The sequence below is a fragment of the Hirundo rustica genome, chromosome Z (genome assembly GCF_015227805.2).
Source record: "Hirundo rustica isolate bHirRus1 chromosome Z, bHirRus1.pri.v3, whole genome shotgun sequence".
Taxonomy (NCBI): Eukaryota; Metazoa; Chordata; class Aves; order Passeriformes; family Hirundinidae; genus Hirundo; species Hirundo rustica.
The window spans coordinates 53,367,001-53,381,252 of record NC_053488.1 but is presented as its reverse complement, the minus strand read 5'-3'; the positions used below and the strand labels follow the sequence as shown (position 1 = coordinate 53,381,252).

The window sequence follows — 14,252 nt, the reverse complement described above, 5'->3', positions numbered from 1 at the left end:
GTCCCTGGGTCAGTAATCATAATGATCTTGAAATGTAGACTGGGAGGCTCCTGAAGCCTCATCTCAGTTTTGCAGCTAGATCATTACAGGTCAAATAATTCCTTCCTAGACCTCCATGTTTTTCATCCTACTAATTCTATCTGCACGTCGTCATCATCCCTTGTCTTAATGAATCTTAGAAACTTCTCTCTTTCCTCTAAAAATTTTCAGAGCCCAGCTGCAGCCTGTCTTACTTTTGTTTTTCCAAACACTTCCTTTACCCATTTTGTATCTTTGTATATTTAATCTGTCCTCTGTCCTTCAGAGTATTAGCCACACTAGACATGCTTGTACCCTAATGCATTGGAAGAGGGGCTTAAGAAATGTATACCAAGCCCCAAGCACTTTTTACAACTGCTTTAATATTTCTTTCACTCCATACTATCATCCTACTCAGCAAGTCAGAAAACGACAGATCCCTTTTTCACAAATATACTAAACTGATAGCTCATAGTCATGCCTATCACTCTAAAATGTATGTAACACATCTCTTGAGCCGTCTTCTGACCTTGGAAGGAAATATGCTACTGAGTGTCACTTCTAGAAACAATTAACCACAACAACTGCTACAGGCCCCAAGACACAAGGCAGAGGATGGTGAGAAAACCAGGCTAGAGTGCTCACTGTAGTATCCAACAGTGATAATGGTGAGAAATTAAATCCTTAGCTTATACTTGTAGTATCTCCAGACAGAGCACATGTCATCTTCACTAATATGGAAAATTTGCAATGAGTCAGACATAACCTTCTGGCAACAAAAGCCTTACTGCATTTCACACATCTGTGTTTTAGAAACTGAGGTGAAAAAAATCCTTTCTAAGCCACAGCATTTCACATCTGATGGTAGTTATTAAAGGCAGGGGCACTACTTTTTTGCAGAGGAACTATTTTTTTACAGAGGCTAAATTTCTTAGACTTCAACTACCAGGAAATGAAATCCTACACTTAGGAATTAATGACATCTCCTCTTCATGCTCACTTTATGTTTGTGTACATATATGCATGTAGATGCACATGCATTTAACATCACTGCATGTTTTTTTAATTTTCCTCCTTTGATTACAGAGGAGATTGTATTCAAGAATTTGATAATCATTCACTGCCCATCCCCATGAAAGGAAACCTGTGAAACTGATGGGGAGAGGAAGAAAGGAAAGGATGAAGATGAGATTACTGTTATTAAAAAAAAAAAAAAAAAAAAAAAAAAAAAAAAAAAAAAAAAAGAAGAGTGAGGAACTGCAAAAGAAGGAGTATATGTAAGTGTATTCCCATGATACAATACCTGCCTTTATAAAGGAATTATTATGACGCTCACTGCTATGACAGTTGAGTATAAAATTACATAATGGTTACATATGACTAAGTCACATCTGGAAATATTGAGTTAGAGGAACTAAAGTACACATGCTAATGCTATTTGGAACATCATTAAACATATGGGCAAACTTTTCATATACCATGTAAATACTTGCTTAAGTACATCTAAACCCTGAAAAATTCTATTGCTTACAAAATAGTGGTTTAGTTGTAATATAATACACAATTAGGATCAAAAACATAATTGTATTTTGTTTTAGAAATCAAGAGGAAAAATTCTTTCTTAGCCACAGTACTGTAAATCTAATGAAAATTATTAATTATAACTATATATAACTACATGATAAGCATACATATAGAAGTATAATTACTAATTATTATTTTCAAATTATTGCAATCCAAGCTCTCTTACAGTCTGATGCTTTTCAAAAATTTCCCAGCTCTAATTTTCATCTATATATTTTTTGAAAATCCCTAGAATTTTCTATGAATTGTGTTTAACTAACTTATCAGATATAACAATTTCACAATCTTGCATACCTCTTTCAAGGAGCTATACACTTTTGTATTTTGCAGAACTTACATATGAAACAGAAAAATACAACCTATTGGCTCACCATCAGCAATTGCTTCTCCTTTAAGGCTCTTAATTCCTCCCACAACTGGAATTCCATCCATGTAAAATTCAATTATGCTTTCATCCAGAGTAATCAGAACATGAACCCAAGTACTTTCATCCAAATATTTCAGGACTGCTGCTTTGGCTATGTATGTCATATTGGATCCTAATGCTGTATAATGAAGCACTACAGAAACATGAGAATCATTTGTTTGGATTTTCACACCATAATATAAGGTCCCATTACCATCATCCTTTTCAACTATATAACCATCAGTATTGACATTAGGAATTAACCATGCTGAAAATGTAAAATTAGTTGCTGCAGTATTTCCATCATATGGGTATTCCAGACCAATAATTCCAAATGCATCCTCTTTTCCACTGAAATACAAAGCATCTGTTCCACTGTGATGGCGTCTCATGTGTGGCTGGGATTGTACTGAACTTGGAAATGATCCCAGCAACAAGAAGTCTACCATTGATGGTAATCCAGTTTGAAATGTACTGGACAATATTTCCCAACCTAAACGTACAACACCAAAAGTGCCTTGTTTTCTCCAGATCGTAAAGTCTGTAATATAGGAAAGATCATCTTCAGAAAGAACATCTTCTGCTATCTCTCTGTCCCGACTCTCTGGATCTATAACGAAGACTCCAAAAGGGTCATCATTGAAAGGGATCATCACAGTTACAGCAAGGCTTGTTTCAGACAGCTGCCCGCCAGGACCAGGAGATCCACCTATTTAATGGAAGTTAAAAGTTACTGATCTGAAAAAAGTTACTAAGGATTTTAAAATGTATAAAAAAAATCCCATTCTAAATAGGCCTAAATCTTCTTTAAAGAGTCTCTGAACTCTTAAAAATTTCTCCAAATTTAAGATTAACATAAAATAACTGTATTGGTTTTAAAATACTGTAGAGAACATTTCCATAGAAAACAGGCCATGTTATTTTTCAGTCGCAGAATATAACTGTCTTTCTGTTAAAACAAGATTAGCTCATGTTTTCCTGAATTAGTAATGAGATAGGTTGCTTTTGTTTCATTTCAAAAACACGGGGTCAAATTCATTTCTCACTGTACTCCAAGATTTAAACAAACATGAAATGGCAATGTTTGGCTCATTGGCTCCAAATAAGCAGAGATGACCCTGCAAAAGCAGTAACCAGTTGTGTGTTAAAACTGCTCCTAAGTCCTGCCATTATCACCTCACTTGTCCACAGTAAGAAGGTCTTGATGTGACTGTAGAGCATCCATGCACCACTAAGTAGGAAATCTTCTGTACATGCATAGGGATTTCACTTACGGAAATGTCAACGTATTTTCAGTTGTATCTCAGCACAGAAGACCATAAATAGTACTGAGGTGGAAAGAGTCCAGCAGATTTGGAACTCCACTCAGTAGCAGGCCTGTAGCAGGTTGCAATTTAAGTGATACAAAGTGGTAACTATTTGTATTTTACAGAAATTTCTAGAATAAAGCAAACAAACCAGCCAATTTCCATATGCGTAACCTTTAACACCTTCATTTTTCAGCTCTACACAAAACTCTAAATCTCTGAAATCACCATAAGGCATCTTTTTTAAAGGCCAGATTCCAAAACTTTGTTCATATACCTAAATTAAAGAATAAATGAAAAACAAAACCTAAAATCTCACCAGAAAAGTATAGGATGACATACGCATCAAGGCAAAGCTCCTTCCAGGATTGTTTTCCTTTTGATTGATTAAATATAATTATTTTCAACCAGATAGAAAGGGAATGGTTATATGGAAGACAATACCTGAAACATTCACCAACTTTAAAATGTAAAATTCGTTGAATTCAGGAATTTTATCTGAAACAGCATGGAGCACTATCAGCTTTGATCCTACACCATCCATGAAGTACACAGTCCCATAAGTTTCATAGAACTCATCTCCTGGCTTCAGTGTAGAATCATTACGAAACAGCTGCCAGGTTAAAGAGACATTCCCAAAGTGTCCTCTATGTCGCAAAATCCTGCTCAGAGATACAGATAAAGTGAATGTCCTTGCAGGTATGCATCAGTATTCTCCATTAACAAGAGAAAACATGGACTAATCACCCTTACGATGGGAAATAATATACATTGTTCTAAATAACCACAAATAACAAATAGAAACATGAACAATAATAGACAGCCTGCGATTTCACAATATAATTTTACCCCAAAGTATACCACAGATACCTTAGAAAGTAAGTAATCAATGAAGGCACATCTACTGTTTAGAGCAACACCAGTTTGTCTTGCACTTCCATTTTTTAATAATAAAAATGAATGTATAGTTCAGCAAATTAACATTAAAAATTGAGTTAACTCTTAGAGAAGAAAGAGAAGGCACTTAACTACAAATCTTTTTTTCTTTAACCATCAAGGTGCCTTAACCTTTTTCGTATTGGTATTTAATTTGGGTTATATACTAGGTCCTTCAAAAATCTGATTATTCCATACTAAAAATTTAATAAATAATTAAAAGCTTTTATTTGTTTTCATAGCTATCTGGTAACATAATTGCACCAATTTCCAAAAGATATTACAAATAAATATTGAAAAACTGAACTGAACATAAAGTTCCTTTATTAGCAAAATAGGTTGACATACAAAAAGAACATTTCTGTTTGTGTGGTAAAAAACAGAAAAAGCTATTTAAAGCATTTTTATACAAATATGAAAAGTTAATTCAGAAAAGCAGTCTAGCAACAGAAACACAGTATGTTTTTACTGGTTTCAGAGGTTTCCTTCTTTTTTTTTTTAATTAAGCAGGGGCTTCTATTCCAGGGCTGTAGCACTGTTGCAGTAAGTCCAGTTACTCTCTTGAAAGCTCAGTGCTGCCTTAGGTATTCTCACTGGTTAAATTATAAACGACTTTACTTATATACTTATATACTACACAAAAGTCAAATGCTTTTGAGGGTATGGAAGAGACAGTTTCCTAGTAAATATATTTTATCAATAAGGACTAAGCAAGGTCAGATGTTGGTCACCTTGGTATCATGTGTTTTCATAAAGTGCCTGTATACATATGTGTTTAGTTCAAATCATCACCCTTCACACAATCCTTTTTTTTTTTTTTTTTTTTTTTTTTTAATATTATTAAGGACCAAAAAAATCCCAAAGAGCAGCAAAATAAAATCAAACACAGAACATATTTTTAATATATTCTTTTAACAAGGATTTTATTTTTTTAGATGTGCAACACAGGCATAAAGATCTAACTCACCGTCACAGGCATCTATTTCAAGGCTTTAAAACGAACAGTCACATCAAATAAAAATATATAAAAGATAATTAAACAATTGTGAAAAAACCCTCTTCTCTCACTGTTCACACTGTCAAATTTATTGTGAACATATATTAAACACTTCTTTATACAATGTCTAGAATTTTCTTATTGAAATTCAGTATTTTTGTAAATTTATAGCTACATTCTGAATTTAGGAACACAAAAAGGTCAGATGACATGAAAAATAATTTCTTAACCCTTCCCCTTCCTGAATACATTCCAGCAGCTACAGTCAGACAAGGGAAAAGTATATTCAGGCTAGAAGAAAGGCACATATGGACTTTAAGTATAGGCTCCTATCTGTAATTTGCAGTTAGAAGAAAAACAAACTAACAGAAAGAATAGAGTAATATAGGTGGTTTGTAGGCTAAGATTTCAAAGTAGGCTGCAAAAAGAAATGGAAAACCATATAGTTGTATTTAACCATATTTTGAAAAGATTTTTTACTTCTCTATTGGTCCAGGTAATATTTTGCTCATTCATCCTGATCCTTCTGTACCTACACTCTCACGAAAATATAACAAAACCCCCCATGCTGTAATGTTATTTGTGTGAAAATATAACAAAACCCCCTATGCTGTAATATTATTTGTATGAAAATATAAAAAATATGTCCTGTGCTGTAATCTTATTTGCTTATATTTTAACAGGAATTCTGTACACATTTTAATTTGCGCAGTCTACTTGATAATATGAATTGATGTTTGATGTTTTGTTGATCCTCAATAAGTTTGCAAATAATTTAATCCAAAATTTGGTGGAGCTATTTTTCTAATAAATTTTAGCAATGCAATAAATAGGATTAGATCAAAGTAGTATTCATAAAATAACTCACACATTAAGATATACATACATGTATTCAAAAAATGGGCAACAATATTATTTAAAAGTTACTTACAAAAAAAAATTACTTTTTCCTTCTTCCACTGGCTTCTCTATAGGTTCTAAGGAGAAAATTCCATTAGGATCATCATTTGCTTCAATAATAACTGTAGCCACTCCAGCATTAAAGATAACAGTATCCCCTAAAAAGAGGGTGATTAATTTTATCAAAACTGGAATCAGAAATGGAGGTAACTCTGAGATTGAACATATCTTCTTCTCACATCAACAGCTTTCAAGCAAAGAAAGAAACAAGCAGTGATAAAACAACCACTGAAAAACAGTATTTGAGATACTCAGTAAAAGACAAATCAGAGTAAAAGTATATAAGTAGCATCTAAGGCAGAGATCAAGAATTCAGATTCGCAGAAAAAAAATGTGACATGACCAGAGATGATGCAATCCTGAGAGGAAAGGATTGTATGAGAGGTTGTACTTCATGTTTGATCAATTGGTCAAGTCAGAAGAAAAAGACACATATTCAGAGACCCTGGGTCTGCTTTAGACCTACAACAGAAATATTGCACTTTAACTAAATACAAGGCAATAACAATCTCTAAGAGATTATTCATACCCATATCACAGCCTACCTGAAAAAAAAAAAAATACAAGACACCTGTGAAGTAAGGTAGAAGTTAGGATTTCTTTGTGTATATTAGCACAGTACGGACATTTCAACACCCCTTTATGTCCACAAAGGTACATTACGTTTCCATCCCCATCATAGTTTTCACCCTTTTCAAAAGCACTAGACTTGTTTTTATTCAAAAGTGAACAATCTATGGCCTTAACTTCATATACCTCTATTTGTATTTTCTCAGACGTACGACAGCCCAACATAATTTTTGAAAGGGATGTTAAAAATCAAGGCCAATATATGCAACAGATCATAAAAAGAAAAATAGTATGTTTTTTTTCCTTTCAGGAATTCATCTAGAAATAGTATGCATTTTGCCCCTGCTGGCAGGAATGTGTGCCAGGGGGAAAGCCCTCAAAAGTTTCCAAGAATAGTAAAAGAAAATACTGGTAGATCCTGAACAAAGTTAATAAAACAGAAAGAGATCACTGAAGAGAAAATTTAAGAAGGGAGAAGTATGGCTTTTTCCAATAACTTCCATGAAGTTGGTGTTCTGCAAGAGGGTTAGGTATCCGAGTGAATTCTAGCTGGCCTCAGGAAACATATGAACTACCTTATACTCAGATAATTGAGAAAAACTACCTGTTTCTTATATTTAACTTATATTTTCTTATAAATGAGTAAAAACCCCATCTAATTTGGAGCATTTGGAAAGAGATTTTAACTCAAGTTATTTTTGCAGGACAGTTTCAGCTTTATAATTTAATTTTTGTTCCCAATTAAACAGTTCAAGATCAAAATCCAAACACATTGTACAGAAATTTTATAGACATTTTGATGCAAACCTTATTCATGTAATCCCCAGCTGCTTTATGATAAGAACAAGCTAGTAAAATATAGAGAAAAAAGAAAAAGAGAGTTACTAAATATATATTAAATCATTGCTTTTACCTGTTGAATTCAAGAGGAAGATATAAAATGCTTCATCAGTTTCAGGGGTATCATCATCATTAATATACACAGATAAGGTCTGCTCTCTTTCTCCGACATCAAACAGAATGAAACTGTCCTTTTCACTGGGTACAAAGTCTCCCTCTTCAGCTGTTGCATCTCCATTAACAGTAATATACTGAACAGCAACAACAGCATCAGCAGATCCATTCCTTAGGACTGTAAAGTTTGCAACACTCCCTTCCGTAATGCTCACTCTCAGAGGTTCTGAAAACACACAAGCAGTAAATTCAAGTTCAAGCCCACACTTCTTGCATGTGGCCTATTTATCTAATCCCCCATAAGAGGATCTTTCACCTCAGGGAAAGAGAAGGGCATATCTAGTTAAGGAAGGAAAATACTTGCAGGTAGAAGAGAACATTGTTGTCGAGCCACCAACAAGAATAGTGACATAGAATGAGAGAAAATTCTTAAGTTTAAAAAAAAAAAAAAAAGCAAATTTAGTACAACAAAAACAAAACAAAAGTACATTTTATAACAATAACTCCACTAGGATTAAGTTTTTTCAATAATCTGCTCTGTCAATAAAATCTGTTTGGGGTAGAATATGAATTCAAAATTTAAAATCAGTAATATCTAACCTGCAAAATAAATGGGATCATCATTCCTTGTAATCTGTAAAAATGCACTGGTTATATTTCCCAGTCTGGCTCCACCAGTGGCATTGAATAATCTGATTATGAATACCTCCATCTCTTCAGGTACCTGAATAACAAAGTATTAAGAAATTAATTTCTTGCATACAAAACAGTGAAGAAATTAAAATGAACAACTGAGGAGGTTAACAAACTAGGATTTCTGGATATTGTTATTTATTTATTGATTCATAAATGTGTCAAGAGGGATGAAAAACTACAGTTCATACACTTACACAAAAATAATAATCAGTCAAAAATCTTTGAAAACAAATCCCCCCATCTTTGCTATTGTACAGATGATTCAGAAGTTATTTTGCAGGTTCCTGATGCTGATGTAACTTATTTTTACAGCTATATTTATTTATTTATTCTTTTACTACTAATTATTCTCATTCTTTATTTCAAATTTATCAGCTTTAAAAATATAAAATTATGATTCTTGCTATTAAAACAAGTGGTTTACTTATAATTTAACTAAACGACTACTGACATATTCTATCTTTCTTGCTTATAGATATGCACAATGTCTCTAATTCTTTTATGATTTGTTTAAGTTTTACCCAAGTATTTTGATTTATCTCACAAAAGGATATCAGTTTCTTAAAACACAGAGCTTTTTCTTAACTTGCAATGTTTGAGCACATCCTCTTTGGTGCACATATTTACACAAAAATACTGTAAAAATTATTACCTCATCTGGTAGAGAGTAAATTGTGATATTTTTTGAAAGCTCCAGATTATCAAAGAAAACAGTCCCTTGTTCAGGATAGACATCACTGGTACATGCTGGGTCAACAATCCAGAACACACTAACATTGCCATAGTTTCCTTGGTTTCTTACAAGTCTGTAAGAGGCTACAAAATGAAAATATGCACAGTCAGTGTGTATCTCCAGAAAAATAAAAGTCAAAATTAAAAAGATCAGCAAAGCTGAAACAAAGAAAAAGGAAACAGTAAGTAAATCCACATCTTGCAAAACTAGTATGGGAGTGCCCTACACAGAACGCTGCACAATAATAGACTATTACAGCAGTTAAGACTTTTATCAACTCTGTTGATACAATACAGACAGATAAATTGAAGACACACTTACGAAAATTCAGCTCATTCTTCTCTCATATAGCACCCAGTGCTTCATGCTCGCCCGGGAGAGCTACTATCACCAGGCTGTACCTTGCACATAAATCAATTCTCTGTCCCTCCTGTCTGGTATATTCTCTAGCTATATTTTAACTGGATTGATGCCTATGGCTTTCAAGGCCCATCCTCCTCTGCACTAATCTCCACTGCTCATCATGCTGGTACTGTACCACCGTGGAAACTCCTGAGTCAGGCACTGTCCTATGAAGGTAAAGTAGGGAAAAGAAGCCTTGCAGGAGCAGACAGCAGAGAAAGCAGTAACTCTGATAAAAAGGATTACCAGCATAGATGATTTCTCCTTTACTTTCCTTTATTGTCACTGATAGTTCATCAGGTAGAAACTGAATGACACCATGTGGATCATCATTCTTCAAAATGGTTATATTGACCCTTGTGGCACTCCCCAGCTTTCCTGACATTTCACTATAGCCACTGAGCACAACAGCATATGTCTCATCCAGCTGGAAGAAGGAAATTCAGTCAGAATAAAAAGATTTATTCAGCAGAAAGAGAGGAAAATTTCAACAAAAGAAAATTACACGTTTTCTACATGCACAATGGTTTTGTAAGTCTTTGTCATATGCAGCAGGGAAGAAAAGATTTTAAAGCCACTGACATTAAACTAATTTAAAAATAATTTGTCAGCTTTCATTATTAATCTAATGTGACTTTGTACTTCATATATTTCTTGGAAAAAACCTCACAGGAGATGCATCATGGAACACTACAACAGGTATTGCGTCTTTGCATCTATACAGAAAATATTAGCGTAGACTGGGGAGCACTGAGTTCAATGAGCAGGTATTTACCAAAAAAGGAACAAAGTGATTGTTCGCACGGCACTCAATTAAAAAGTGGTATTCTATAGTACAGAACGTCATGGATGCAAAAAGCTCAGATGGATGAGAAGTTTCAATTTACAAAACATAAAAATCCACTGAGGCCTATTAAAGCTGAAGATACCTTCTAGTTATCCAGGCATCCCTGTTTTGGAGACTGGAAATACATTCTGTAGAAAAGCATTGCACACTTGTTCTGCTCCCATACATTTTCCTGTATTTTAATAAGTGACAAACTGTTATGCTGTGAACATAATTTGAAGAAAGGAAAATTTTCATTTCTACCTCTGGAATGCCATCCATCCTTGTCAAAAGAGTAATTATGATCTCTCTTTCCCCAGGCTTAAATTCCAGAATTCCTGTGCTTCCATAAAACTCATTATTGTCCCTTGGTTCTACAGTGTATCGCAGAAACTGCCTGACAAGGCTCCCTCTTCTGCGGACAATTTGTAGCTCAACAGAATCCCCTTCCTGTAAAAAAAAAAAAATCCAGCATTTTACTTGCACTCTGTTAAGATTTACTTTTCCATAATGGTTAAGAAAAGTTATTCAGATAGCTACCTTGATACTGTAGGGACCTCTGGAAGAGGGAGAAAATTCAAACACTCCTCCAGGATCATCATTTTCCAAAATAGTAATCTCACAAGTAGTAAACCCATATTTCAGTATTTGATTTTCCACATTGATCCTGGGAAATGAAGAAAAAGGGGTTTTTTGAGTGACGGTTATTTTAGTAAGTAAATATATATCCATGTGAAGAACATCAGAATCCTGATTAATTTTATGAATAAATCATGAAAACAAGTACCTACAAAGAATATAATAAATTAGGAAAGACAAATCAGAGTGTTCCGTTCATTTGCAATAAACCAGAACCCTTGTTCTCTGAAGTACCTTTTTTTTCTGGTTATTTTTTACAGTTTATAGTTCTGGGGCTTTTTAGTCATACATGCACACAACACAAAGAAAAAGAAATAGAATTGTATACTAAAAATCTAAAATCACATTTGGTATTACTTTTTATTTGAACCAAGACATAAGGGATGATCCAAAATCACTCAAAGAAAGTGAGCTTGTATTTCTTGCATTCATTTCCTCAGATGTGAATTTGCAATTACATTGTTTTAAGTTCATTCCACTAAAAATGCAAGAAAAACTACTACTGAAAGATGCATAAAAAATGCACCTTCAGACTGATGATTTTGATAGTTTATTAAATGTTAGTTTATGAATTCAATTCATCTTCCATGTTTTCTGGAAGAAAATGCCAATGAACAAACAGGAAACATCTATTTTAAAGGGTAATACATCATGTGTATTGCATATTAAAAAAATATGCCAGCAGACACAGCAGCTTGTGTTAACATAAACTAAACATACGTCATTCAAAAAAAAGATGACTACTCATCTTTGATCACAGATAACTTCTCTACAACTCCAGCCTGCTCAGGCATTTAGGTAAGACAAATTGTATTACGGATGCACTATTGCAATCAAGTGCAGGTATCAAACACTGAGTCATGCATTAATAACTTTCATCATTCACAAATCCTAAATAAACCTTCAAGCCAGAAATCCATGCCATCAAATTAAAAATCAAAGGGCAAGCAAGCATTGCCTGAAGAGATGCAGAAGACATTATTCCTGAGAGAAAAAGAAGTTATTGACAGATTCTGTTCAAACTAATCACTCTTAAAACAAAGCACTGATTCATGGAAGACAAGCCACAGCTCTCAGCACTTACCCAAAGTACACGATAAACCTTTCTGTCTCTACCCTGTTAACAGAGAAAGATAGAAGGAAAAGAAAGAAGAATAGAGGGAAAGAAAAGGGACAGGGGAAGAAATGAAAAGTGCCACTTCCGGAAATTTCAATCGTACCAGTCTTAGACAATAATAACAAGAGCACCACAAAGTTTTCTTGTCCCTTTTCAAACATATCACATTCCTTTTATGGGAACCTCCTTCCCTGGCATTTTCCTGTTGACAAATGCTAGCAATGGTCAGTCCCTATTGGTGAGAAATGACCTCATGACCAATTCAGGATGTCAAGGCCCATTCACGGTATACCCTACCCAGCCCTCCTCCAGAAGTTCTATCACTGCCAATCTCTGTGTCTGCTCACAACTGCACCAGCAGCCTATATTAATAACTTAATGCGGAAAAAAAAATGTGTATATATAATGAACGTGCCTCCATTATATACTATTTCATCAATCTGACATAGTAATGATAAAAACAAGTAAGTATATTGGGAGTTATAACACACGTATATCAAAAACTATTTTAGCCCAAACTCACATCAAACTTTCTTTCTGACAGTTTTTCAGTTCATCAGACTACCAGAGTGAAATACCAACAAAACAAGAAGAGAAGAAAACCATCACCCTCACAAATAAGGCAAAAAATAGAAATACGAAAATAAGCACATATGATAAAACTATCACATCAAGTCAGATGAAAGGAAATTATTCTGCAATAACAAGTATGTAATTTCAATAATGTAAAGATTATTTTAATGTAAAATAAATATTTAATATAAAACCTGTATGTATCATTAAAATTGTATGAACAGATAAACAAAGCATTTATAAAGTGAAATTTTGAATTAAAAAATAATTCAGATTAAGAATTCAATAGACATAAGAGTTCACTCAAAATTTTGAAGTAATGAAACAAATACACTTGTAGCTCTATTCTTTCAAATAGGAGACCTGATTTAATAGAAATTTCTTAGTTATTTCAAATGAGGCTACATTTTAAATACTATATATAAAGACATTCTCATATCCTTCAGAAATGTATTCAAGTTTTCCAAAACCATCAAGCATTAATACCATTTAAAAAGTCAAGGTGAAAAGTTCAGAGCTAAAATTTTTGTAAATTTTCATTTACATTACATTGTTCCTAATATTAAAATTTAATTATATCACTAAGCTGTTGCTAATATATTTCACAGCAAAACATACAAATGAACCATTATATCAAATGGGGTTTTGGTACGTATGTACAAGCCTAAGTGGTTAAGACACAATCATCAAAAAATGAAAGGGCATGCCAGATATAGCATCTCTTTCATCTTCATGAAGTCAGACTACATGAGTCCAAAAAGAGCTAAGACAAAAAATGGCCTGTTAACTGAGTAGTGCTAAAATCTAGTATCATGTTGTAATGCATGATGGCAGCTCTAACGAAATCCAAAGGGTAGCAGAAATTAAACAATCCCAAGGTACCATGAGGACGTACTTAGAGCATCTCCCGGTATACTTTGAAAGGACTGAGAAGACTGGCAGTACTTACAACCTTTTAACGATCACAGTGTAGATCAGACCAGAACCCTGAGAACTTGGAATTTAGAAAGTAACTGGCCAGATTCAGCCATCCACTGCTAGAAACATAATTTTCTTGGATTTTTCTCCAGCCAGCTGTTCAAAACTAGAGTCACTTGACTGACTGACTGATTGATGGATGTGACTGCATTTTCCCTGTGTGACTGGCCAGATTGCAACCAGTGCTTTGGCATACTAAATGCTGGTTAATATTCAAAAACAGCAGACAATGCTTGGGCACTGGAACAGGCTCCCTAGAGTAGCGGTCACAACACCAAGCCTGACAGAGTTCAAGAAGTTTTTGGACAACACCCTCAGGCCCACAGGATGTTTCTCAGGGCATCCTATGCAGGCCCAGGAGTCAGACTTGATGCTGATGGGTTCCTTCCAATTTTGCTTATTCTGTGATTTCATGATAAAACAGCCCATGCTAAACAAAATAGAAGCCACAAGGCACAGGTTTTTAACTCAGATATGCCATCACATAAGCAATGAAAACAATAAGATCCCTCGTGTTTACATTCTGAGGTATACATATACAAATTTTCATATCAAT

At 34.1% G+C, this 14,252-nt stretch overlaps 1 protein-coding gene across 1 annotated transcript in view; it reads right to left on the bottom strand.

The window, feature by feature from the left end:
* The window catches only part of ADGRV1 (adhesion G protein-coupled receptor V1), a 279,799-nt gene that overhangs the window by 215,808 nt on the left and 49,739 nt on the right, over window positions 1-14,252 (bottom strand). The window contains exons 12-21 of the mRNA XM_058424189.1: window positions 12,113-12,145; window positions 10,930-11,056; window positions 10,654-10,839; window positions 9,810-9,990; window positions 9,081-9,244; window positions 8,333-8,456; window positions 7,692-7,958; window positions 6,180-6,306; window positions 3,760-3,977; window positions 1,974-2,717 (exon numbers count right to left, since the gene is read on the bottom strand). Coding sequence (XP_058280172.1) covers window positions 1,974-2,717; window positions 3,760-3,977; window positions 6,180-6,306; window positions 7,692-7,958; window positions 8,333-8,456; window positions 9,081-9,244; window positions 9,810-9,990; window positions 10,654-10,839; window positions 10,930-11,056; window positions 12,113-12,145 — 2,171 coding nt within the window. The remainder of the gene's footprint in view (window positions 1-1,973; window positions 2,718-3,759; window positions 3,978-6,179; window positions 6,307-7,691; window positions 7,959-8,332; window positions 8,457-9,080; window positions 9,245-9,809; window positions 9,991-10,653; window positions 10,840-10,929; window positions 11,057-12,112; window positions 12,146-14,252) is intronic.